The sequence below is a fragment of the Chenopodium quinoa genome, unplaced genomic scaffold (assembly GCF_001683475.1).
Source record: "Chenopodium quinoa cultivar QQ74 unplaced genomic scaffold, ASM168347v1, whole genome shotgun sequence".
Lineage (NCBI taxonomy): Eukaryota > Viridiplantae > Streptophyta > Magnoliopsida > Caryophyllales > Amaranthaceae > Chenopodium > Chenopodium quinoa.
Window position 1 is genome coordinate 7,501 of NW_018744334.1, and position 27,492 is coordinate 34,992.

The window sequence follows — 27,492 nt, forward strand, 5'->3', positions numbered from 1 at the left end:
CAAGTAGTGAAAATCAAACTCACTTATCTTACCAACATCAACAGTTCAATCTCACCCTCTACTACACAGCTTCTCAGAAGATGACAGATTTCATTGGAAAGACATAAGGTCCATCTTACCCTGTGAGACGCAAAAGGAAATGTAGAAAAGGGAAAAAAGGGGAATAAATGTGTCTCATACCTATGAAACTTAAAAATTTCTGACAAATCAGGTACATCATCTCATTGAGTTGGCAAGGTAAAAAATCTAGCTAGATAGTGCAATACAGCAAGCAGCCAAGCAGATGAGCTTTTCGGCGCAACCAATATTTGATAGGATATACTAATAATCAGCCAAGCTTTGTACTTGATTTGTAAGTAATTTGACGCAAAGAGAGTGTTAGTTACTTGCAACCAATATCTGCTAGGATATACTCAAAATTGAAGACAAGACGATTCATATCTCCCTCTTCGATTGAACCACAAAAAAAAAAAAAACAAAAAACAAAAAAAAAAAAAACAAAAAAAAACAAAAAAAAAAAAAAAAAACCTTGTAAAGCATCAAGTGTAAGCATCATTGTCAAAACAATCTACATTGACCCTAAAACCAAAAAGCATATAGTTAAAGTGCAAAGTCCGCAAATAATTACAAGTTTACAACAGCTTAGCAGAATAGATCTTTGCCATGCCACAACCACATGCACATGCAAAAAAGGATAGGAGAAAAGCACAATACAAATAAAATTAGAAACACAAAAATACTATGGTTTTCGCATAACAGCTTACGTTAATAGCCAATTAGCATAATATATAACCCCTGAACAAAATCGAAGCACAAGAGGCTCATAACACGAAATAGGATTTCACCTGTCTCACATCTCTTGCAGCAAAGTCATCTCCATGTTCCTACAAGAAAATTACAAGATATTAGGTCATTAAGCACATTCAAGTAGATAAAACAAGCAACTATAATCAGTAAAACAAAATTCCTTACAGGATCAAAGAATTTTTCATGAATGCTTTTAAGGACTCCTAGAACAGTTGCAAGTGCTCCATCTGCCTCATTCTCATCACCTTTCAACTCTGATAATGACTTACAATTAAAGCCAAATTGGCGACAGCTAGAGGAAAAGTAGTGATATCTTTCCATCAAAATCAAATTCTCCTTGTGCTTTTGCCAAACCTATAGATTTTTTTTTAAAAAACCCAAATTTTCAGGCTTACAATATACACGTCTTTCACAGTTTCCATTCCACAAGCAGAAAAAATAATTAAAGAAAAGGAAACCAGAAATTATGTTCAAATTAGGGATGGCAATACCACAACAACAAAGCCTTAATCGCAAAATAAATAAGGGATGGCAATACAAATAACAATTGTGAATACAACATTCTGCTCATAACAAATTAAGATGGTTGGTCTTTAGTACCCCTCAGATGCTTGTCAAACTCTAAGTTTCAAAAAAGAACATGGTTAGAAGGACTTGGCATGGGTTTAAATTGACAAAGCAAAATACAAAATTTTGACAACAAACTAACATTAAGCATAATAAATGAGCATGTTGTTTTGGAAAAAGAAAGTGAATAAGTATATATAGAAGATGGTTGCAAGTAGAAACAATAAAAGATATTCTGAACAAATGATACTGTATATTTTCACAAGGGAGTATGTTTTATAAGCCAATTGATGCTCCACTTAGACAAGAAACATATTATTTAGAAAAAGAAAGAAGAATACAACCAGGAAGCAAAAAGACCTTGCAAACAATAGCAATCAAGAAAATAGAAACTCAAACCCTATTCAATGCACTTCTATCATACTTCAAATTTTAGAAATCAAGATGACTTGTTCCTTATCAAAACATCCTACTCTTAAACCTGTAATATTGTCTTTAAAATATTCTGCATACGGTAAAAGGGTAGCTAAGGTCCCAAAATGCTAAAAAGGGCCTTGCAACCCAAGGGTATACCCCTTCCTAATTGCAAATAAGTAAACAATGTCATTTGAAAAACACATGTTAAGAAAAATTTCCCGTTAATTAAAAATCAAAATTAAATTTTTAAAAAAAAAAAAAAAAAAAAAAAACGTAACCAAGAGGTTTTCGTCTGCATAATAAAAGAGAATTGAGAGTCTAAAAATGATGCTCTTAAGCTATTGTGTACCAATTTATTAATAAAAAGGAATTAAATAACATGACGCAGGGCCTACACAACTTATAATATGGGGACTAATTCATAATGCATAAAACAACATCAACAAAGTTTACCAGCAGATTACAATCAAAACCATCCTTATTTCCAAGCAACAAACACAGCTTTGTATTAACAATACACCTAAAGATCAATAATTTGTCGATGTCTTGACAAGTCATATTTATGTTTATAATAAGGGAATTTTTCCAGCTATCTAAGTACATTGAAATAATTTGCAAACCCTGCAATTCAAAATATGCACCACTAAGCTACGATTAAATTCTCTATATACTTTAATTGCTCCAACTGCTTTATTCCTAAGAGATTCTACTTTGTTCAAAGATGTTCTCCTAAAGTTGATTTCAACAAATAATGTGTTGCAAGTACCCTCCCAGGCTCAATTTATGAACAAGTGAAAGGAAGATGTCTTAAAACAGCTAATATTTATGGCTATTCTTTCATTTTTAAACTGTAATTTTAGGAAACTTTGTAAATATCTGAAATAGTGGGGGTGCATTGTAATTACGAGTAATATAAAGAACAAATATACATGCCAGAATTATGCTAACCCACATAGCCAGGACGCCCATGGTTCTAAGTATTTAGTCTGTGCCAACATTGTTCCACACATGAAAACCAAAAAATGAAAATTTGTATTGGCCATTATAATAAATCCAATATATGCAGACAACAATCAAAACAGGGAAACTCATGAAGTGATGATAAGACAACAATAGCACTATTAAAGTCAAAATATAAATTGGAGAACTTGTAAATATAATACAGAACAATACAATAAGGTGTGAAGAACAAGATACTACCAATAAATTTATGGAAGAGAACACAGTAGCACTTACAGCTTCTGTATCATCAAGTATCAAAACAGCACTCTCTTGACCCAATACCACATCCAACCCCTTTTGATGTCTTTGAGTGCAATCAGCTTGAGAAATAACTCTTGAATTAAAATATACACTCCCAGGATCAAGAAGCTTTGCCATTTCTATCGCATAAGGGCGCTCACCCATGGTATAAATATACATTTCAAACAAGTTACTTGCTTCTTGCAGAAAAGTACGGACAAATGGTCTTAGCTTTGTCATCATGCGCATCATATCGAGTCGAAATAAACTGCCCTTTGAGATATCTGTTAGATGTGAAGTATGCACATTAGATAATAAAGGACAAACTCAAAAGGACCACTAAAATGGTTTTTCGGACAAGATGGGAGAAAATAATGAGGCGGAAAGGCTGGAAGGTGGGGGAAAAGAGGAAATGAGGCATGATACCTGAATAGACAAGAAAATTATAAGTATGCCTTGTAGACAATAAGACCAAAACAAACAACTAGAAGTAACGACAGTATTAGCATCAATCAGGATCTGCAAAGCAACTAATACTATGCCCATTTGGCCATTTACATTTCTCAACAGGGAAGCAGAGAGGCCCAAAAGCACAAGTCTCAAACCTACATGAGATGTGCAATCTCGATAAAGGCAAAAACTGATTCGATGAGATTTGTTTGTCTAAACAAATCCATCTTAAAGAAGACTTGTAAAATAGAGTCAACAATACAGCACATTTACATATATCTTCTATTAAAATAATAAAGAAACGAGGATACATATCTCAAACCCCAGAAAAGATGGCTGACGCTATATAAGTAAAGTCAGACTCAAAAGAAACTCGCACAATATAGCTTGTGAAAGCGCCAAATGAGAAACTAGAAGTCAATAATTTGCATGTCAGAACAGACTACAACAAGAGCAAGATTGGAAAACTGTGTATAAACGACAATAAATTGTGTTCCATTTATAGAAATGCAAATGAAACGTTGAAGCATTGTTTTATCATTGTGATAAACATATGAAACGTATGATCATGTTGACACAATGGTTTCATTTAAAACAAAAGAAAAAAATCAAATAGCTGCCTGGATGCAACAGTTAAGGAGCTTTAAAGGAACCAGCTTTAGGAGGGGGAAAACGTAGCAATGGCAATGGGCAGCCCCTAGTGTCTGTCTATAAGATTTGGAAGGTCAGCTATGAAGCCGTTTGGCTGGAATCAATCAGAAAGGTGGCTTTCACTGTACAGAAAAATTAAATACGGCTTAAAACATTAGAATTAGACAGCTTACAGGACAGAGAAGATCGCAGAACATTGAAGAAAACCGATAAATTGTAACATAGTTAGATATGTGCTACAGGTATGAATAGGCCATGCTATGACCTGCTTTAGTTGTATAACCTTGGTTCAACCAAGTGTCTTTGAATGTACATGTTTTTCTAACCAAAGACGGTCAATTTTAGCAAAAGGGGCCCATTGCCAATATTTTCCATTAGTGAAACATACTAAGACAGTGACACAGAAAGAGTGTAAACGGACCAACCTTGAAAGGAGTCTGTTTGACCCTTTAAATACTCCTCTTCTGCATTTATATCTTCTAATCGAGTTGAATTCAGCAATGTGTGATCCAAATCAAGTACTAAATACAGTTTCTTACGGCGAAGCAAAGCCTTCACATCAGCATTGCGTAACCGTGAGATCTCATCACTACCAAGTCTCAAGTCCTGCAGTTGCAATTTCTAAGGATCTCAATATACTACAAAAAACCTTTTCAAGATATAATTCAGCAAAAAAAACAAATAAAGGCTTTCCTATATTAATACCTTAGCACTACAGTACATTGCAATGACAATGAGCAGGAACAAAATGTAACAAAGGTTGGAGAGATCAAATCCAATATACTCTTTAATTATTTTTATACGTTTATAGCTCTACAATGATTTATCGTGAATTCATTATACGTAGGTTACATTGCAAGCAAAAGTTTTGTATCATTGCGGTTTTCAGTTTTTTGGTACATGTGATCAACCTCGCTTAAGTGTGTTCAAATAGATCGGATTAGTAATATACCTTGTGAATGTATCCGAATGCAACACCATTACTGTCCTCCATTCTCTTTCCACAACAAATGCACATATCTCTCAGGAAACCCGGATGTGGACATGAATCTTTGACATCTTCATCTGGATTAGTGAAACAGTAGATAGAAAATTAAACTTCGACGTTAAAATTCAATATATATACAAAGAAAACTCTTTTAAAAAAATAGCTTTATTAACAATTAATTCAGACTTTAAAACAGACCTATCTCTTCTTCAGCCACCACATAGGAACTTGAACTTTGCACCTCCTCCCCCTTTTTGATTTCTGACACTTTGCGTCTTTTGATCCTAATAATTGAAGCATTCAACAGAAAATTAGAATTTTAAACTAATTGCAGATTGATAGAAAGGAATAGAATAACATATCTAACAAAAAACGCTTACCCAAATTCACAGTATCATAAGAGCAATCAATTAAACTAATTATACCTAAAAATATATGACGAAATCAATAGGAAAAAAAAAAAAAAAAAGAAGAAGAAGAAGAAGAAAAGTTTCATAATTTGATTTCAAAATGTCAAAAAATTAAATCAAGAAGAGTAAAATTTCAATTGAAAAGGGGAACAAAAAATAATCCAAATAGTATACATAATGTAACCTTTCAATTTCGTTATCATTATCTTCATTAGCATCAATGTCTTGATCTGGGGATTGATCAGAGGAGGCAGAGTCTAACTCAGCATCAAGAATTGCCAAAAAATCATCACTACTTGATGAATTAACAGGAGAATCGGTTACAACACTCATCTGCAACACTCAAAATTGCAACGAAAATGATTTAATGCAAAATGTCAATTGATAATATGAGCCGAATTAACAATTATTATGCTAGTTTACTACAAAAAATACTGATGATTGAGCCGATTCAGCAATTACGAAAAATCCAAAAATATTTGTATTTCGACGAACGAAAAACCCTAAAATTATATCGACGAATGAAACCTAAGAAGGAGCTAAACCGAAAAAGATAAGAGAAAAACCCAAAAATACCCCCAAGCAAATAAAAATTGTTTGACTGCCTAATTGCCTTATCTGATTAAAATTATGTTTATGCCCCAAATTCGATCATACAACCGGTTGTATAACATATTAACTTGAGATATGCAATCGTTATTGTTTACGGGGGATTCACATGTTAGTTCAATCAACTCGAATAAGTACTTGCACAAAGAAATATTTCTTGTAGAAATTTTTACCTTCGAAGCTCAAATTAGTAATAGGAAATAAATGTAGAGAGAGAAGGGGGAGGAAAATTGGATTTATGTGAAAAGTGAATTGTGTTTTTGTGGGAGAAGTATTAGCTAGGGAAGACACTGACAAGTGTCCCCTTCTTTGAGCTCTTTTTGAGTCTTTCGCTAATTTATCCTTTCCCTTTTCAAATTATTTGCTTTGGCTCTCTTTGGGAAAATTTGACAGAAAAAAACTTATGAAATTTCCATTTTGCGAGAAAACACCTTATAATTTTTTTTTTTTTTTTGTGAGATGAAACCTTAAACTTAAATTATTTTACGAGATGAAATCTAATGCCACTATTCCAGCGTTGACCTTGCAAATTTTAATAAAATATCTAATTAATTAACCTAACCTTAAATAAATCAACCCTCTAATTTCATTTTCTTCTTCCACCAAACCAACCCTAAACCTTGAATAAGCTCTAATAATAGACTTTAAAACTTGGTTTATTAATTTAATTACATTGATTAGGGTATATGCTCAACATCGTTAAATCGCAATCAACATCGGAAAACACACCTTGGGTTTTATCTTGCAAAAAATTTTAAGTTGTTTCATCTCACAAATAAAATTTTATAAGGTATTTTCTCACAAAATGAAAATTTAATAAGTTTTTTTTATATAAATTTTAGTGTCCTTTCGTGATTTTCCCCTCAAAAGGACAATTATACCCCTGTACTAAGGGAAAATTGTAAGTAATCCAACTCTAAAATTGATGTGGAAGGTTCGTCGGTGTAGCGCCGGCACCAAGGGAGGGGAAGGGGGTGTGGGTTGCGGCCGATGCTTGAGGGGAAGGGGGTTGGCTGGCCATGGGTATATTTCTTTTTTTTTTTTTTTGACCTATCACATACTGATGTGTATATATTAAACTTTTTATTAAAAAAATTACATACTCGACAAGTCGTCAATCACCTATGAGTATCATGACCGGAAGGAATATTTTTATTTAAAAAACAGGAAGAAATATAAAGTTCGGATAAATAAAAAAATAATTTAAAATTGAAATTAAAATTGACAAATGAGGTAAAGTTAGATTAAATATGACAATTTTTTTCTTAATTAAATATTTTTAAAATTAATTCCCCAACCGCTCCAATGGGCCGTCAATTTTTGTTCAATTTTGTCCATTTCAGCATGTAAATTTCTTAAAGCTGCGTTAACAAAACTTATTCACAGGTACGTGTATATTCTATTGGAAAATTCTAACACCCTCCAAACTCAAATCCCAAAAAAAAAAAAAAAAAAAAAAAAATCCAGACTCTTCCAACAACCAACTGTCAAATCCTCTCCCTCGACCATATTTACCATGAAACCAACTGACCCGCTATTAAAGTTCATAGCCTTGTCTTTCTCAGAAAGAAGCCAAAACCAACCGTATCCTTGTGCTGCATATCATGTAGAAAATCATCCCCAACAAGATAATAAATTTTATATATATATATAAACCAATCAATGATGTTGCTTATACTGTACATTGATAGCTCATATTCTGGCAAACAACCAGCTTACAACAAGAAAAGGAACATAACAGTTTTTACATTGAAAAATTCCTGCAGCTGCATTTTGTTAACTTTGCCCTTTATACTGTATGATGAGGAGTGATTCTACTGTATTCTTCGCTTTGAAAAATCTTGCTCCGCTTATTACCCCTACGATTTTGAAATAACCAAATCTGGTAGAGACAAGTATGATCAACAGAACTGATGGATGTAAAGTAGACTGAAGATAACATAGAACCTAACATTCTTCAAGAAATGCCAATATACACGGATATTTAACATGTACAACTAAACATTGAGTTCCAAAAACCCTTCTGTTTACTTGAAGCCTTTCTTCCATCTGCCTCAGTACGAGTGGATCTTGAAGTCAAAGTAGACATATCAATCCTGTCCATTATGCTTATCTCAGGCGGTTCAAGAACTGCTCTAGGCATGGATAATGCCCATTGCATACCCCAAATTGCCAACGGCCTCATGTATATCAGAGATCGGAAATGGCCATCTAGTGTCCACGCCTCTGGAGTTTGAAACCAATATCTACAAAGACAAATAAAAGAAAATACCTTTTTAATAAATTTAGATCTCCAACCCCTTAGAAGGAAACTTGGATGGTTACTGAAACATGGTGTTACAAAAACAACACAAACCAGATTTTTCTTGCAATTCAAAAATACACCCACTAGAAGATTTTTAAAAATAAAGGCAATGAATGGGGTTCTGGTGTAGGATGGGAATGGGAATGGGTGGGATTTAGTAAATTCTAGACCCATACCCTTATACCCTATATTTGATGTATACCCATACCCATTGGCCCATAGGGTGTAACAAAAACACCCTTACCCGAACCCAAAGGGTCTAGAAAGGGGTATAGTTTTCAATTATTTGTCATCAACTTCAAGGCCACACAAAATGTCCAAGTACCACGCATTTGTCTTGTTTTCATTCAAAACTCAAGTTGTAATTTTTATCTTTACTCCTTTTTTTGATACACTTTTCTAATGTGACTTTTTTAAAAAATTGTTACGCTTTCTTTTTTTAGCAAACTACTACATTTTAATATTATGTCTCTTTTCTCTCGTGATCCCTAAAGACCTACTACTATAATTTAATTATTTTTTAACATTATTTCTCTCCTCTCAGGCTCTCACATCTCTTATTTTCCAATACAGGTGATTATAAGGCAGGGCGGGCCGCAAGGGAAAAAATTAAGTCGGTGAGGCAAAAAAATAATGATTTCAGGCTGCTCGGGTTTTTATGTCCAAAACCCGCCCAAAATCAAGCCGAACCCATCTTGACCACCTCTATTTTTCAATAAATTATTATCTCTACTATTAAATAGTTTAATGCCTCAACAACCCCATTTACATCTGACTATATTAAAGTCAACTAAATTACCTATAACTATGTGTCAATCAAAGTGTAACACTTAAAAAAAACGATAGGAGTACATTTTAAGAATGGTAGGGTATGGGTTTGGTATGGATATATTAGACCCGAACAAATACCCTACTAGTGAACACGCATCTAGACCTAGATTTTACCTGGACACATTGGATCAGTAAAGCTGGACTCGTTCCTGATAAGGTAGGGTCCAACCACATCGGATTAGGTACATCACCCAATGACCTATTGCAATCCCTAAATCAAGACTTAACACATTTTTCAACAGAACAAGTCAGAAAAAAATGTAGTTCAATTCTGAAGTCAGCTCTAGCCTCTAGCAGGAGGGTAAGGTAATAAACTAGATGCCCTTTCTATCCGGCAGTTTAACTACCCTATTGAAAGACTTTAATAGGTCATAGACAAAAGCATAGCTTTGCTCTGCATCCGTTTAAGGTGGCAACATCACTAAGAATACAACTACGAAAAGGCTGGGGAAAAAAAAAAAACACTTTCATATAATATATCACTGGAGAACACGGCTGGCAATGATCTGATGGTGGGGATGATCAAACTTCAAGCAATAGCATGTAAAAAAACGGTCAATATATGAGGGAGCGGGATCATATATTAGACCTGTAGGGTTTTATCAGGAAATTTAACAATATGAAAAGTAATGGTGACTAGAATTGCCAGACATATAAGTACATAGCGAAAAGACCTAGGAGAACAGAAGTTTTTGCACTATTAACAATGACACAGACATAAATGGTGCATAATGGTTTTCTCGTCTTTTAACAGAATACCAAGTCTTTGCCACCACAAACGAAAAATGTCATAGGCATCACTAATATGGCAGCAACAAACGAAGAGTGCTAAAACGCTAGACAATTACATACTTACGATGCAGAAGTGACACTAACAAAAAATGTCAAAATATGCAAGTCTGAAAATCTCTTGATCCACTAGAATCAAGTCTATTTGCAGGATCTTAATGACAAACAACACCTTTAGGAGAGAGAATGAGTCAAGTAGCAACATCTGAGAAAAATTGACTATTGTATAGAGAGAAAAAAAAAAAAAGTTTGCCTTACCCAAATCCATTTTCAGACCAGCCAGCAATAAAAATCCCTTCTGCAGTGGAAAAGCCCTTCTCCTCCATTCCTGCGAGAATCATTGTAGAAGCCACGGCATAAGTAACTCCAGTCCAAATTTCACGTGACTGCATGCAGGTCTCGTCCACCTTTCCATTGGGCTGTATCCCATTCACAGCACCCATCCGACCTCCTTTAACTTTCATGACATTGTAATCAAAGATTTTCTGCAAGGTGCTCTTGATTTTGAGGTCATCAAAGAGATTAGGCAACCCAGACGAAGCTGTATACCATTGTCCAGCTAATTGATCTGCTTGAATAGATTTGCTGTTACTGCTTGATCCAGAGTCATAATTGAAATAAGAGCCATTCCACAGCTTAGCTTCAAATGCATGTTTAGCCATTATAAATTTTCTCTTGCATTTTTCACCAAATTCCTCGTCTCCTAATTGGAAAGCCATAGCTGCTGCAGCTTGAAGTGCTGCAAGCCACAAACAGCCACAATAAGCACTGACACCATGAACTGTCCAAGTGTCATATGTCTGATCTGGGAATCCATCATTCTCTATAAGACCATCACCATCCAAGTCAAATTGGTCCATATAGTCCATGGCAGCACGAACAGAAGGCCAAACATCAATTCCAAATGTCATGTCTCCTGTCGCCGCAAAATCTCGATAGACCTGAAGTACAAATTTAGGGTTCAAATCTTTCCATTTGCTTGTATCGTGTATATTATAAGCGTTCATCTCTTTCCACGGGTCATGTGTTCCTAGATCATGAGGGACAGCTCCTCTTACCTTGCGAATTCCCCAGTTACCTTCTGCAAGGAATCTTACTTTTCTACCATCCTCGGATAAGACAGCTTTGGCAAATTCACGTTGAATACTAAGTTCGATTTTGGGAAACAAATCAAGAAGAGCAAACGATGCATAGAAGTGTACATCATATGTGCACCACATTATGTACTCCACCCCCTCCAAATAAAGAAATCTACCCACATCATCACACTCATCCTGGGTTTCAGTCAAAGAACATGATTGTTTTGCTTTTTTCAAGGGTAATACTGTCTCTTCTTCTAAGACATGTCCTTTTCCATGGTCCCTTAATCCATCATCAGCTTTATCAAGATTTGCTCCATTTCTAAGCTCCATTACCAAACCTTCAGTGTCTATCTTTTCTGTCAAAGTAGTCTTTGTGCTCTCATCTTTTGTTGGCTGCTGTTTGTCATTTAATGAACTTCCAACTGGCTCCATAGAGTCTGCAATGACAATTCCTTAAGCAAATCTTTGGCTAAGAATTAAACACGAAAGAGGCAAGAATGAAGAAAACGAACCACTGCTAAAGAGTACCTATCCAAACAGTCCCGCCTGCTACAAGAAAGTATAATTCATTGAACAGCGTAAATTTGTACCTGCAAAAAGGAAGAATTTTTAGTTAACATGACACAAGGGATGTATAAACAAATCTGAAGTGGGGAAAAAAATATCAATTTATTAAATCAACTAGAAGTCATATGGTAGATAAAGTAGACTACACAAACATGAGTACAGCGTCAACAGAACTTCCAAGCAAAGCAGGACCATAGTCATACATATAATAGAGATAAATATCTTTCAAGTTTCATAATTTCTTACCATTCTGGTAATCTATCATCCTTCAGCACTGGGTCTTGCCATTTCTCAATTTCCTCCTCCCATCTCTTATAGTCTAACAAGAATTACATAACAAAAGGAAACTCTTTTAAAATAACTATTACAGCACTTAAATTTTTAATAAATATATTTAGAAATTAGGATCAACAGTACATACTGGTCAGTGAATAATGAACCAATTCCTCAGCCGCTCGTGGAGATGTACCATAGTATTTTGTATACCGCCTACAACATCATATCATATAACGACAGAGTAAACACTAGACGAATGGACAAGCAAACAGCCTCCCATTCCACCCATCACCCACTAGAGCTGGCAAAAAGTCTTTTCGTTTTGTGTTCGTGTTTCATCTCGTGTTCATTTTGTTTTATTCATTAAAACTATCAGAACTGATTGTTTCGTGTCATGTCGCGTTGTGCTTTCTCTCGGTAATTTAGTGTTCGTGTGGTACCGATTTCGGTTGTTTGTCATGTCATGTCAAATATTGATAGCTCTATCCCCACACCCCATCCCCACACAAAACCAATACCACGGAAAAACGAATCATAACTCGTAGAATAATAATGAAGTAAAGCAACCTTTCACGCTTTTAAGTAGTAAAATCAAAGGTTAACCTCAAAATGAAATCTTGTAATGTAGCATATTAGGCTAACACATCTAATCATTCCAAAGATGCAAAAAAAATACAGGAAAAATCACCTGTAATAAGAACTTCCTTTCAAAAATTTCACTTTAGGGGAAGACCATGCAACAGCAAACGCAACAGTACACTTTCCATGAGGCTCCACCCACGTAGAAGCTGAAACTGCAGCACAAAGAGTTTCTCCAGGCATGGATGGCATGCTCGGTCCAGCATTAAAATTCTCTCGATCAAATTGCCCATCCTTTATACCCCATCAAATTAAAAAATATTTAAATTAAAATAGAACAGTGATGCAGAATTGAAAAACTCCCAATAGATTTCTTCCTTGGGCTTTTGCTTTTAATTTAAGGAAAAATACTTAAATTTTTATATTTTTTTCATAGCATGCTCTGTACTGATCCAGATGAAGGAAGCATGAAATTTAACAGATGAAGTAAACATAGCTGAACAACCACTATACAATGAAGCTCAAAGATATGCTCACATAAACAAAAGTGAAAGTTAAAAGTTCTAAAAAAAACACACAGAAGCCTCATTAGAGATGGAGCAAACAGAGAACTTCATCAAATCAGTAACCTGGAATCATTAGACCCCTACCTGTGTCATTTTTGACCACATGTCCTTTGCTGTAACACAATTTACCTCCGCTAAACCAAAGCATGGGAGGACAGTCACATTTACATTCTGTGTTTCACAAGCAGCTATAGCAAAAGTGACCGGTGGGTTGTCCTTTGCAGTCCTGTATCATGTCAGAATCCTCATTCAGGACACCAAACTTAAAAGCATTCCCAAGTAATACTATAGAGCAATGAAACAAACGATTGCAACCACCACAAAGGAGGAACAAGAAAGCAAAAAGGGAGGTGGGGGTAGAGGGGGAGAAACACTAACCACTGCCAGAACCACCAAAACAACATAAAAAGAGGCAAAACACATTCACAACAAAGACAATAGATTACCTACTCTACACCAGTTTAAATACTACACATTCATCACCAGAGTCAACCGTAATGAAAAAGTGAAGTGAGGATCAACCAGACAACTCAAACATATAGCTATTCAAGCTTTTAATTTTAGAGATGAGAAAGGAATTGTGATTACAAACAACTTGCAAACTCAATAATAAGTATTTTCGGGCATCGTTAAGCAGATTAGTTCTTTAATCTCAATCTCGAACTCCGCCGCAGTGTTAAACATTATGGGAATACAAATTCACAACATTAAACAATGTATTAACCTAAAAAGGATCTATCCTATACCTTAGCAAAGATGGATTATGAAAATCAATCAATCCTTTTTTTTTTAAAGAAATTAATCAATCAATTGAACATAGCTTAATTGAAAAACCTTCCTCATCTATATATAGGATATTCAACATTATGCACATTTAATTAAAATAATATATATCTTTAGTACAGAAGATTAGCACATTTCTATCATTAAATGTGCACATATCACTTTTAAAATCTGCACACTTTTGTACACGAATAATGCACATTTTAACAACAATAATGCACATATAGTTCAAAGAGAGGAAGATGAACATGGGAGGAGAGAGAGGACATTGGGAAAAGAGATGAATATAGAGCAGAGAGGGAGAGGAATGAAGTGATGAACAGGGAGGAAAAGAGAGGAAGAGGAACACATGAGGAAAGAAAGAAACGGGAATTTCTTTTAATATAATATTTACAGTTTGGCCATTAATGAAACATGTGATTCGAACCGTTAGATCTTTTTGTTGAATGTATGAGATTACTTCTCATTCTCCTCATCATTAAGTCCTCATTTAACCCTAAATCCCTCCGTATTTTTGCAGTGTTTTATTTTTTTATTTTTTTATGCATCACTTCTTTTTTTTGGACATCTTGTATTCTTAATTGTTTCTCACATGGCCCCCTTTAACACTTTTTAATTATTTCCCAACAAACCCCGCAGATACAATATTTTACTTGATTCAACTAACGATCCTAAAACTATGTGCCGGTCACAACAATACACTTAGCGAAAACAAAGGAAGTACTCAACAGTAGTTAAAATAATTAGATTTTATAATTGTGGTCAAAGTTAGTCTGGGAATAGAATAAACTTAAAATGATGCGAACAAATATAGGAAGTAGAATATATTGTAGATCAATAGAATAAATATTCTAAGTTGGTATCCTTTTCCCACCACTCATGATCTTCCTCTCCTCCAAGACAATCCACCATATTAACGAAGTCCATCATCTCCTACCAAGTACCAACAATACATGAGACATAACCATTCCAACATTAGGGTCGAATTGAGGTGGTCTTTTTATTGTCAAATTACACCACTGTGGACCCATTTTCTACTGGATCAGTAAAATTTATACCATTTCTTTTATTTTTCCCAAATCTTGTCTCCCAGGTGTCTATCTCCTCATATATGTTACGACATGGGTGTTAGTGAGTGTGGAATTCATGATGGTAGAGGTTTTAGTGGCAATAGTTTTGGGGTTTTCTAAGGTAATTTTCCAAAGGTTCAATATAGTGGAAAATTACATTTGTAAGGTACAGCAGCACCAAACAAGGGTTCAAAGTTAAAAGGCTTACAACACAAAAGATTGAAGCAAAATTGAATCATTTTAATTATAAAAAATAAAAAAAAAATAAAAAAAAAGAAAAAAAAAAATTTCTAAGGTAATACTCTAAAGGTTCGACACAGTGGATAATTTCATTTGTAAGGTACGGCAGCACCAAACAAGGGTTGAAGTTAAAAGGCTTACAACACAAAAGATTGAAGCAAATTCGAACTATTTAAAAAAATAATAATAAATAATTAAATTAGCCAGCAATTAACTTCCTACCCACCAAAATTGGCAACCAAGTCAGGAGAGAGTACGTTCAATGGAATAATTCCTTTATAAGCTGTCTAAGCAAAATAATACCAATGATTATAGACTTTCCTAAACAATGTTAAGCACATAAAAATCCACTCATGGACAAAACCAAGTGAGCCTAGATGAACAACCAGAAGTAACACAGCTAATTAACAAACTAATGGAGTCCAGCAAGCTTCACATAATTTGCAGCGCTGCTGCTGGCCACGCGTTAATTCACTGCTGTTTGTTAGCCCAACAAACAAGCACTCATACACAATATCCTGTCAATACCTCCCTCACCTACATATGCTGCCATGAGACACAAACTAAGGCCATGTTTGCCCTCGACAAATTATTCATGTATTTTTGCAAGTGACTAAAAAGAAAATAATAAGAAATTAGTGCAGCTTTGCAAACATCAATGACAGAGCCTACCTTAAACTTTGCAAAACATCAATGATAGAGCCTACCTTAAACTTTGCAAAACATCAATGACAGAGCAGTCAGAGCCTACTCTAAACTTTGCTAAACATCAATTATAGAGCCTACCTTAAAATTTAAGGCTCCAGAAAAGACAAAGTGTATGTTTTAACTAATATATAAAACTTATCAACTACTTAACTTTTGTATTTCACATCAGACGCAAACAATAACAATACTTAAATACTAAATAGATGCTTCAACAAGATAACATTTTAATCCAATGAATGCTGAAACTATATAACATCATATGCAAAATTTAGATAAATTTTAGTCACTGATGTCTACTTGATCAAATTAGTTCGCTGGCATCAACATCGCGTTAACATAAATAAATAAAAAGGCACATGATATTTTTTTTTTTTCTCCTTTACTCTTAAAGGAAATTCGCAAACCAACCGTAATAAATAGATAGTAAGATTTGATCACTTGCTTGTGATGCAGGAGAACACCAGAAACGTTGTCTTCACCTCTATTAAATACAAAAGACAAAGTTTGTCAATGTTAAGTTCATTCATAAAAATCAGTTGTAGAATAAAAAGGCAAATGACACTCACATGAATGGTTCATTCACATGCTCTCCAGATAGATGGGAGACTCCTCCAGCAGAGTTCTGTGAAAACACCAAATGTGACTAAAAACTTGTTCACATAACACATAATAAAAAATAAAAAATAAAAATAAATAAGTGAAAACTCATGGAATCTTACAGCCCAGGTGAAAAGAAGGCTGACTTTAGCCCTTTCCTTCCCATTGTTTACCAACTGCGATAAAACAAACCTAGCACTATTAGAAAAACAAGATCACAATTATGTTAAGCATTGCCACATCGATAGATAGCACCCCGTAAATCATTAATCAATATTGCAGCTCACACTCATACTTACTGTATAAACAAAGACAGCAGAAGGCAGACTGCTATCCTTATAGTTATGAGGTATAAAGGGAGATATTTGACGGCAAGATATCTTCAGTTCAGGATCAGGTTCACCTACATATGCAAATAATATGACTGTAAGAAGGAGAATCAATAAATGCTAGGATCACAGAAAAGAAAATATGACAAACTACCATCATATATTGTCCATGCCCTTGGAAACAGAGCATGATAAGATGAATGCTGGCCACTCAAATTCCAACCCCAAGAAGATATACCATGGTCACCAGATTTGCTGCAAAAATTAAAGACATAAGTGAATTAATTTGTACATTGAAAAATTGTTACCATATCAAAAATGTGAGAAATTCTTGCCATTTTCAAAATATTCCAAAATAAACTAAGTACTTTTTACATTAATACCAATGTACCTTTTATGTATTCACAATATATTTGTAACACTTTTAAACGTATTTGTGAATCTCATTCTCTACTTTAAATATAATTCTCAAGCTTCGGTGAATATGGTGATGATGAGATAGATTGTAGGGCTTGAACACGGAGGGATAATAAAGAAACACGAATTGCAAGATACGCCATGTAGGTGATAGTTCATTTTACAATAAGATCACAAAGTTTTTATTGGGGAATTTGATTTTCATTAGTTGAATATGAGCTAAGGGTGAGCAAAAAATCAGGGTAACAGATAATAGTGCCATGTAACTCACAAAGAACAGCGTTAGTTTGAACGCGTTAACCGTAGTTAGTTGGTGTTCCATTGTATTAATTTCCTCTGAACTTCTTTTCTCTAAACTTCAATCAATTAATTTCCTCTAAACTTCAATCTCCTGCGTTTTTTGTTGTTAAGGGCTCATCGATAGATTGGTGTTCACATTGGGTTTTGATTTCCATATGTTGTGATCAATTTGCTCTTCAATTACCCCATCGACAAATTGGGTTATGCTGGATTGACCCCACTTCGAAGCTCCTGGGTTTCATGTTTAGTGGTCTTCGATGTCGGTAAGGTTTAGTGGTGGGCACAAAGGGTTCAATTATTTAAAGGTAAGCGTTTTCTTCCACAAATAAACCAAATCAGAACCAATTTTTTCACATACCTTTGACAACTACTTGCAATTGAGAAAACAAGACAAGTATACATATACATATACATATATACATGTATATGTATACATATACATATATACATGTACATATATACATGTATACATATACATGTATACATATACATGTATACATATACATATATACATGTATATGTACATGTATATGTACTGTACATGTACATGTACATGTATATGTACATGTATATGTATATGTATATATGTATATGTATATATATATGTATATATGTATATGTATATGTATATATGTATATGTATATGTATATATGTATATGTATATGTATATATGTATATGTATATATATATATATATATATATATATAGAGAGAGAGAGAGAGAGATAGAGAGAGATCGAAAAAGATTAGAAAACATCTTATATTAAGAAGATTCTACTCAGACAATCAGGAATGACTAAACATTTACAATAATGCAGCAAAATAATCCAAAACAGAAGAAAAAATATAATAAATAACAAAACCTTGAAAGTTGTAATAGACTGTGGTGGAGTTAGATTTAACTAGCTAAATCCTCAAAATTTACATCATGCGACCCCTACTGTGCAATGTCAAATGTATCATACCAACAAGGAAATGCTTCATTGATTATAAACTTACCCTAAACCTTCAGGCTGCCCTGGGGCCAAAACTGATGCAAATCTTCTATTTCCTCCATCACGAGATATAAAAATCTGCAGTTCCAAGTACTTCAGAGTACTTTCTATAAATTTAGCAAAGGCATAAGAAAAAGTGAGACACTCTTTGGTGTTTTACCTTGGAATAAAAATCTAATCAGGGATAAATACAGGATTAATTGGTAAAATGGGAAGTCAAGGGAAGGATGCACATTTCCTATATGAGTCCCTAAGCATTCATCCCCATTCAACACTTTTGTTCTTGCCTTCATTGAGTTTTTAAATTAGGATAGGGAGTTGATTAGTGTTGAGTTTATATGTTTTTTTCTAAATCTATCTATGAAGGTTCAACCATTATAAGTCCTAGTTTTATTAGTTTACATTAACTGATCACTTTGATTTTTTACAAAACACAATAGAATCCCATGTTTTAGACAGCTTTTTGAATTAACCTCCACATAGACACAACTGCACCTTTACAATCCCTAGCTTGTAAAACCTCATAGACACGTAAGTTGATAACAAATTGAATGTATATCTGGTCAATATAGACAAATATGAGCTCTTATCTACCTAAATTATCACTGTATGCATATGGCATCAAAAACGTAAATGAAGTCGTTCACACTGTATTTCACAGCAAGGTAAATAACTAAAGAAACCATGGCCAAAGGAAATTCTGCAGCAGTTAAAATATATAAACAATAAGACATGCTGTAAGATAGAGCCTTTACAGAAAATTGATTGGCCATGACAGGGGAACCCTCACATAAACCAGGGATAATTTGCCACTGCCTAAATTCTCCCCTAAAACCTCTAGAAATGCTGCCACTTCTGCAACACAATACAACAAAAGGTTCAGATAGAATAAACCAAAAACCATGTACAGCAAGGCACAATTTTCCAAGCGTACAATTACCCCATTCCTCCCAGCGGTACTCCTTGAGATGCTGAAGGCTTCGTGCTTTCTTTATTAAAAGGGTCGATAGGAGCTTTCTGCATTGAATATTGAACACAGTTCTAAAAAGGAAACTACTAAGATGGCCTGCCATGTTAAAAGACATCATAAACTTACCCTTCCATGTGATGCTTCTTCCCTTACATATGACCACAAACGAAAGCCAAGACCAACCTACAATGGAGACGCCAATAGCAAACAAAGCGATAATGTAAGTTTCAAGGGAGAAAAATAAACTTTAAAAAAAAACAAAAAAAAACAAAAAAAAAAAGAAAGAAAGAGAGAGAAACAATATGATGTGTAATTTTAAGAACCAAAGAGTTCATCAACGAATAGTTACCATCTTAATTGCTTCCATAAATGTAATACTAAATTCTTTAAGAATGTTAGCATGGCTGTTTAACCTCCTCCTCCAAGCTTGCTCAGGTGGAGCAGCACTGTCATAATCCAGCTGAAGAGTATACAATAACATCAAATAGGTCAGCCATATGCCCATATTCTATATTCTTCACTTGCTTTCACACATTCCCAAAAATAAATGGACAAACAATAATTGATACAATACTTACCAGCTGCAAAGTAATTCTGCTGACATACTCTTCTCGAGGCCATGAATTTTTCTTACAATGAAATATGGTCCCACTAACCATTTTCTTACTGAAGGCTTGGGTCAATAGAACTGCTTTCTGCCATCAAGTTAGAAAAGTAAAGTAATAGTCATCCCTAACAATCTAACATACTTGCATACGACAACAAACTAAAACTAATTCTACAATGGAGTTGGAGTTGGAGTTAAGAAGAAGAAACACAGCAATAACGAAATATTAGGAATATTTGGCCCGTCCCTGAGCCTACAAAGGTCCTGACATTAAAGAGTTACGGAGTATATAAATCAAAGCCTCCAACACATTAGCCATCAAAATTGACTCAATCATCAAAGTAGGCTCGAAAAACTATGTTAAAATCTTCAAGGTTCTATAACCAATAGTTCAATAATCCACCTTAGACGAACCCTAAATTGACTATACTGACATTAAAGCACCGATTAAAGCTGAATGTGAAATTGACATTCGATGATTAATTGTATATCTTACCTGCTACTTCAACGTATGAGAGAAAGATCCCAAGTCGCTTCAATGGAGGATCAGAGTACCTTCGAAGGAGGAGATAGGGGCGTAGCGAACCAGTGCAAATGTAAAATACGAGTAGATCTTAAAGGGGAAAAGATAGGAGGAAATACTGAAATACTCCGTAGAATATTAAGCCATTTTTTTAATGACTTAATTTCAGCGCTTTTTTTTTTTTTTTTTTTCCTACTAGTCACACCACCATTTGACTGTAGAAAAACACTAGTAAAACTGTAAAACACTCGTAGTAAGGGTATGTTCTCATAGACTTAATTGAAATGAAATGAATATTTTATAAGACAAACAAATTAAGAACTGAAAATAAACGTATGAGAACAGATCCTAAATAACCCTACAACAATGATAGAGTAAGTGAGTAATTTTTATTACAAAGTTCCAATTTTATCACATGTCTCTAAAGAGACACCCCTATACGTACTAACATCTACTTGTGCGTATCATATAACCTGTACTTAAATTGTCTCTAATACTCGTCATTTTCGGAAATTATTAATAATTACTAATATTATTATGAACAAATGTAGCTATTATAGACTATATTAATTCGGTTTTGGAATTTTTCAAACCGCACTATACCATATTATTATACGATCCAACCCAAATCCTTATTATTATTTTTTTAAACAAAGGGATATCATTAATAAATATAGCCAAACGACACTTACATATGATTCCTAAAAAAATCAAGGATTTACCCACCTTAAATCTAAGGGTATGATCACATTTAGTGAACTGAGTTGAAGTGAACTGAAATGAATATTTTATGAGAGAAGAAAATTAGGATCTGAATTAAACTGAAATTAAGCTGAAATGAATAGGTCCTAAATACATCATAGATTAGATTTGATTAACAATCGCTTAATAAAATATTGCATCTAAATCAACACAATCTGTAAATTCACACTGATTTGGCTTGAAATCCACTAATGCATAGTCACACTCATGTAGTCCTTTGTATTCATATAGAGGTTATGAAACCCTAGATCTTCAATCCTCACCAAACAAATACAAAAAGAAAATATACTCAATAGAAAAATCATTATCAAAAGTATGAGATCTATTTATTGAAAGGTTTTTGGGCCTTACCACCCATAAAACACCACTGGACCCCCCTATAAAGATTTACAGTTGAGACCAAGAGGAAAATAAGTGGTAAATATGAAGAGAGAAGGAAAACATTCAAAGAAATTGAAAAAACCTAGCAATTGAGGCAAAAAAAAATACCTTTCAAAGGGAGAAACCCTGGAGGAAAAAAAAACCTTTGTTTGTGTTCCAAACCAAATCACAGTGATTTAATTCATTTTTTAAAAACATTATTTGTGTTTTTGGCCTTAGACAGAAAATCAGAAATGGGTTATAATTAAGATATGGTCTTATATTTCAGTTTGATTTTCGGTTTTTCGATAATCTAAATCCTAAATAGAAACCATTTCGCAATTTTTTTTTTAATTTATTAAACGCACCAAACCATGTTAGCAACAAAAAATAAATATAAAAATAAAAAATCGCATAACTAATTTGATTTGGTTTGTAGTTTAGTTTGGTTTTAAACCATATTAGTTTTACCCTTGCTTATAAAGGACACATCTAACAAATTATTTTGTCTAAAAAAGGTACGTAGTATATTTTGTTCAAAATTAGTGATATTATCCATTATAAATATGTGATTTTTTCCTGTCGCACATGTTTTCTTAGACTTAGTATTATTTTGTAGGAATTTGCGATTCCATGACAATTATTAAGTTATGGACCACCATGAGATCTTTAGAATTTGGAGCTCATTCTTTTTACCGACCAAGGTCCTAAGCCAAATTATTGAACCACGATATTGTTTGAAGCCCAAGACCAAGTAAGAGATTTCGAGTTTGGTGATTAAGGGCTCGACTCTTTAAGATTGGCCTAGAGCGATGGCCACCAAACATTTTTTTGGACCAATCACAACTTGACATGTGTCAAATAACCTGTAATAACATGTCATTGGCTTTTGTTGACTGGTTTGTTATTGAAGAAAGTAAACACTCCAAATGTTTGGATTATTCTTCTAGAATGATCCAATATTGAATTATAGAGTATTAAAAGAGAATCGAGTAAATTTAAAATTATTAAAACCATTTTTTCCCAAAAAAAATATATGTATGGAAAAAATATATACCATGTAGTTCATATATATGGATGCGGGATGCCAGTCCTACAAAAATCAGTATACGAGGCTTGTTGATGACAGCTTTAATCTCTTTAACAAAGCATGTAGAGAAACTCATTTGACTTTGGAATGTCTATTTCCAAAAATAAACATATTATTACAAAATATTAAGACGACGACATGCCGCATTCTCGTCCTGCACATGTAAGAGTAAAGTCAGATCCAAGGAAACTATAATACTGTAAACGATTCTAAGATTTATTGTAACGTAGCATATCAGTCTCACAACAAAACATCACAGGTCACATATCATTCTCTTGAAAATTCCAGACTTCATTAATTTTAACTCCCCTAATCCCTGGGTGTTTCATAATAACGTGTCCTAGTTAGATTTACAAACTAGAGAACAACCGAGGAAGAAGGCAAATCACCTGTTATAATTTACTAAGTGACCCTCGTAGGAAAACGGCATATGCATATAGCTGGGATTCTGGGAAGTTTGTCGAGCAATTGAATCAACAATATATGACAGTAAATAACTCGAACAAAAAAACCTGAATTATAGAGTATATAAAACGTATAATTTATACAAAAACAAGCTTAAACATATTTTAGATTAGGGGAGGGATGAATGAAAAGTTGGTGTCCAATATACGAACTACCGACGCTAGTACCATTTAAAAAAAATGATCGATGAATGTTGACATAATTAGAGAAATTTAACTATTGATAATTAATTGATGGACTTAGGAAATAAAAAAAATTAGGCAATAAAAAACACTACAGCAGCATTGTCAAACCTAAACCCGATGCTAGAATGTTTAATTAAAAAAAGTAACGATCTCATGCAATAGGAAGAAAAAGGTTTAGTTTTCCTTTGAATTACGTTTTTTCATGTATATACGTGACAAAATTAAATAAGTAGTAAAGTAATTACTTTTAAAATTATGGGGCTAGTATTAGTCTAGATAAAGTAACTGCGGATTTTTAATCATAAAAAGCCAACAGGCATCCATAGCATTATAGCAATGCATATGTTCATCATCACACAAATGAACTCATGAATATATTTCAAATTAATAAATGCAAAAAAATCAAACAACACTCCAGAGTCCAGATGAGAAACTATTAGCAAACAGAGCAACAATAAGTTACCACTATAGTCTGAAAAGCACTCCCCACAGACAGCTTCAATATACAGCTTTCAGTCTGAGATGAAGAATCACCATCCTTGACATCGCTTTGGCCCTGCAAGGGTGTAAGTCGTGTCACTGTGAGATTCCACCTCTAATTGAAGACTACATCAAAAATAATAAACATGCTCAATAATAGAATCCATAGACCTCGAATCCTCGATTAAGACAGTTTCATCTTGATTGTGTAGAGTGGTGAATGAAAAAGGATAACCCACGTTGGTGAACAGGATTGGTATGGAAAAAAAAAATAATAAATAAAAAACAACACCACCAACCACCACCTATGGCAAAAGGGAAAAGAAGGTTTTATGTTTATTGAAAATGAAAACATCAAGTACTTCACAATTTGGCCTTATTTGGCAAATGGCTATTGGCGGTTGGCTGGTTCACTTGGCCTGTTTGACCAGCTGGAAAATGTTTGGCTGTTTATAATGGCTTTTGAAATTGGCTGTTTAAGCTATTTATAAAAGTGTTTGGTAAATTAATTGTTGGTTGTTGGCTATTTATTAGATAATTTGTGGGCCAACAAGCCAAAAGCCAACAAAAAAGCTACTCAAAACAGCTTTTTCATTTTGGCTTAAAAGCCAGCTTTTTCGCTGACTAAAAAGCCAATTACCAAACACATTTTTTGGCTGTTTGACCACCTAAAAAAGCCAAAAGCTAACCAAAAAGCCATTAAAAAGCTAATTACCAAACATGGCCAAAATCTGCATGATTCTTAGGTTCAAGCAGTTCACACCATAGAACAGGAAAGGGAGTGTCATAAATCAAACCATTACAGCTTTTTTCTGCTGAAACAAACTGCTTGCAAAATCCAAATATCCTAATTCTCCCTTTCTCCTTGCCTTTCATTAACGAAAATCAGTCACCAAAGCCGTTTTCAAATGATGAGATACAGATACATATGAAACTAAGTCACCAAAGCAGTTGTAAAATGATGAAATAAAGATACACATGAAATCAACAAGAGGATATTCAGTGGCAAAGAGGAGAGGGAACGATATTAAATAGGAAAGGAGAGCAAACAAAAGCCTAAAAAAATATACTTCTCATCAGCCAAGTACAAGCAGGTTATTTCAGAGTCAACTCTCAAGTACATTACAGCAGTAGTTGCATATCACCAACCTTTTTTGAGTGTTTTTCATCTTGATTAACTTCAAAAAGAGAGGAGTAGTATGCTGGATCATATATAGATCCACCTAGTTGATCATCAGAATCTGAGGATTGTCTAACTACTGCAGGTGTGGTAGGACTTAGAAAACTGTTTCTTAAATCAAAATCTGCTTCTCGAGAAACTGCACTTTCGACATATGCAAGCCCCAGTCTGTACATCTGAATCCAAAAGAAAGCCGATGATATTCTTACTGACAATCCAAGAATTTGCATTAACAGAGTGAGTTTCAAGGAAAAGATAAATGATGCTCCATTATTCTCTGACGAGATGTGCCTGCACATATACAAGAAAAAAGGACAGTCAGAAGAAAAGTCCATAGCCTCACTCCAATTAAAATATCCCACAGCTCAAAGGGTTCATAAACTTGTGGAAGCATTCAGAATGTGTTTCAACAAATTAATGGGGTAAGAAAATCAAGCTTCATCAAATAATTGGGGTAAAACCGTAAAATATCAGAATCTACCATATACTCGGACCAAACAAAGAGAAATATCAATAAACAGGGTGCTACAGATATTTACAAAATTCACAATTATTAATTTCTTTACAATGTTGGTCACTATGTTTGGACATTCAAATTTTCAGATGTATATTGAAGCAAAGGACCCAAAAAAGTGTTAAGTGGAGCATTGCAATGAGGATTTAGAAGACAAAGCACCAAAAGAAGTCCCCACTCAATCTCTCAATCTAGCAGAGTTGACAAGGAGCATGAGTTGAGGGCTTGTAACCAATCACATTAAAATTCCAAGATACCATCTACTGACCTAAAAATGCTATTGGGGCATGATATGCAAAAGTCAAGGAGACATTTACAATAAAATAACAATGGAGTTACTGAGAGCTTCCAACTAATCAGTAAACTCTCTAATCCAAACTCATAGGCTTCATTTGTTACGACGAAAAAAACAATTTTTTGGGAAAATGATTCTCCATGGAAAACAATTGCAAAAATGGTTTTCCTTAAGGATGTAAGGAGTAGGGAGAACTACTTTCCATTTTATAGTTTTCCATCCTTTACAAACCAAACAATGGAGAGTGGGAAAATCATTTTCTTGAAAAGTGTTTTCCGTCAAAACAAACGTACCTTGTCTCTCATCAAACACATGTTGTGTCGAGTTGACATGTACCCATTGGTGAACATAACAACAGATTGAAGTTTATAGATGCTGAGTTGACATGTATGCACCCATTGGTGAACATGACAACAGATTGAAGTTTATAGATGCTCTGAAAGTGTGAAACACATTGTGCCGAAGAGAGTTAGGTTTGACAGGAACTAACTAAGGCCATTTACCCACTAAGATGTTGTAAGGCTCATCCAAGAAGTTGTTAGATATTGAAAAGTATTCATGTTGATTAAGAACTAAATAGTAGTGTATAAAGATGATGGAAGAATAGAGGCAGCCAAGATTAATAGTGTTAATGAGAAAGTTACTAACCATATATCATAGGAGAAAAGAAGAAACCAGAAGATGTCCAGCAGGATTGCAGAGAAGAGTAAAAAGGCATAAGTTCGGCCAAGGCTTTGACTGCCACTCTCAATGGCAACAAGGGCAAACAGGGCAATAGCCAAGTTGATAAGAAGAACCCCAGTATACAGAGCTCCTAGAGATCCAACTAATGAGCATCCAATCTGAGAAAAGAAAAAAAAAAATTACCAATAGATTAAACAAGATACTCATATAAAAATCAAAAATATCCAAAATTAAAAAGCTTGATAAACTTAACTTACTTGGACGTAGAGGAGAATGACGGCAACGGATTGAAGTTTGTCGTAATCACGAAGCCAGGACTGTAATCGGGTCCTTAGAGAAGAACACAGCATTATATTTGTATACCATAACCCTAATTCAATTCCCCTATTCGTTTCTCTCTCAATTTCCCCAACTGATTTCGAGAATACCTAATTTTATTGTTTCTTTGTTTGAATACCTAATGCTTACCCATTCTTCTGCTCTATCATCACCCTAAACCTCGCTTCTCTAAAGTTTAAATCGGCCGGCTTACCAATTTTAACTCTGTCTCTTAAACTTTTAATCAGAGACCTCCCTTGTATTACTGAACCTCCTTTCTTTCTTATCTTTTGGGCTGCAAATCCATAATTGAATCACATATTTTACAGTTACTCACCTGATTTTCCAGATATTCAAAAAGCTGAGTATGATCCCGTGAACCAAAAATTATATACCAGTAAAATTAAAGAAAAACCATTATACGTAGTGTTTGACGAGTACTGCCGGTTACTCTCGGTGTATTTTTTTTTTTTTTTTTTGGTTT

The 27,492-nt window shown here is 34.2% G+C and overlaps 3 protein-coding genes across 6 annotated transcripts in view; all 3 read right to left on the reverse strand.

Moving 5' to 3' along the window:
- LOC110696254 (RNA polymerase II C-terminal domain phosphatase-like 4) overlaps positions 1–6,109 on the reverse strand; it is a 7,359-nt gene extending 1,250 nt beyond the window's left edge. Inside the window, exons 1-7 of the mRNA XM_021873533.1 lie at positions 5,717–6,109; positions 5,321–5,406; positions 5,087–5,199; positions 4,560–4,740; positions 3,028–3,317; positions 973–1,161; positions 846–884 (exon numbers count right to left, since the gene is read on the reverse strand). Coding sequence (XP_021729225.1) covers positions 846–884; positions 973–1,161; positions 3,028–3,317; positions 4,560–4,740; positions 5,087–5,199; positions 5,321–5,406; positions 5,717–5,865 — 1,047 coding nt within the window. The 5' untranslated portion in view covers positions 5,866–6,109. The remainder of the gene's footprint in view (positions 1–845; positions 885–972; positions 1,162–3,027; positions 3,318–4,559; positions 4,741–5,086; positions 5,200–5,320; positions 5,407–5,716) is intronic.
- A 1,639-nt stretch (positions 6,110–7,748) lies between these two features.
- LOC110696255 (non-lysosomal glucosylceramidase-like) lies at positions 7,749–20,871 on the reverse strand. 2 transcript variants are annotated; one of them, XM_021873535.1, is made up of 19 exons: positions 20,649–20,871; positions 20,124–20,233; positions 19,895–20,005; positions 19,672–19,728; positions 19,516–19,592; positions 19,331–19,430; positions 18,580–18,653; positions 17,018–17,118; positions 16,834–16,937; positions 16,657–16,710; positions 16,504–16,559; positions 16,380–16,418; positions 13,221–13,362; positions 12,680–12,864; positions 12,137–12,204; positions 11,962–12,034; positions 11,677–11,738; positions 10,325–11,585; positions 7,749–8,387 (listed from the first exon to the last, which is right to left on the reverse strand). In XM_021873535.1, the coding sequence occupies exons 2-19, from the start codon at positions 20,202–20,204 to the stop codon at positions 8,126–8,128; spliced, it is 2,907 nt and encodes a 968-aa protein (XP_021729227.1). In that variant the 5' UTR covers positions 20,205–20,233; positions 20,649–20,871; the 3' UTR covers positions 7,749–8,125. The 2 variants fall into 2 exon arrangements, with proteins under 2 accessions (XP_021729227.1, XP_021729226.1); XM_021873534.1 differs by having other exon boundaries at positions 20,124–20,240.
- Positions 20,872–22,794: 1,923 nt separating this feature from the next.
- LOC110696256 lies at positions 22,795–27,432 on the reverse strand. 3 transcript variants are annotated; one of them, XM_021873536.1, is made up of 6 exons: positions 26,948–27,432; positions 26,655–26,848; positions 25,167–25,488; positions 24,001–24,093; positions 23,277–23,335; positions 22,795–23,041 (listed from the first exon to the last, which is right to left on the reverse strand). In XM_021873536.1, the coding sequence occupies exons 1-6, from the start codon at positions 27,038–27,040 to the stop codon at positions 22,960–22,962; spliced, it is 843 nt and encodes a 280-aa protein (XP_021729228.1). In that variant the 5' UTR covers positions 27,041–27,432; the 3' UTR covers positions 22,795–22,959. The 3 variants fall into 3 exon arrangements, with proteins under 3 accessions (XP_021729228.1, XP_021729229.1, XP_021729230.1); XM_021873537.1 differs by lacking the exon at positions 23,277–23,335 and having other exon boundaries at positions 26,948–27,429; XM_021873538.1 differs by lacking the exon at positions 22,795–23,041 and having other exon boundaries at positions 23,325–23,399; positions 26,948–27,431.
- Between the last annotated feature and the right edge of the window lie 60 nt (positions 27,433–27,492).

Bases quoted from the DNA above. Each gene is read 5' to 3' on its own strand.
- LOC110696255 (XM_021873535.1), bottom strand. From the start codon at position 20,204: ATGGTTAGTGGGACCATATTTCATTGTAAGAAAAATTCATGGCCTCGA. The intron at 19,431-19,515 runs GTAATTGTACGC...ATTGTGTTGCAG, and splicing joins GTACCGCTGGGAGGAATGGG to AAGTGGCAGCATTTCTAGAG. The intron at 16,711-16,833 runs GTAAGTATGAGT...GTTTTATCGCAG, and splicing joins CTGCTGTCTTTGTTTATACA to TTGGTAAACAATGGGAAGGA.
- LOC110696256 (XM_021873536.1), bottom strand. From the start codon at position 27,040: ATGCTGTGTTCTTCTCTAAGGACCCGATTACAGTCCTGGCTTCGTGAT. The intron at 26,849-26,947 runs GTAAGTTAAGTT...TTCTTTTCTCAG, and splicing joins TCATTCTCCTCTACGTCCAA to ATTGGATGCTCATTAGTTGG. The intron at 23,042-23,276 runs GTGATTTGCCTT...TTACATGTGCAG, and splicing joins CACTTAGTAAATTATAACAG to GACGAGAATGCGGCATGTCG.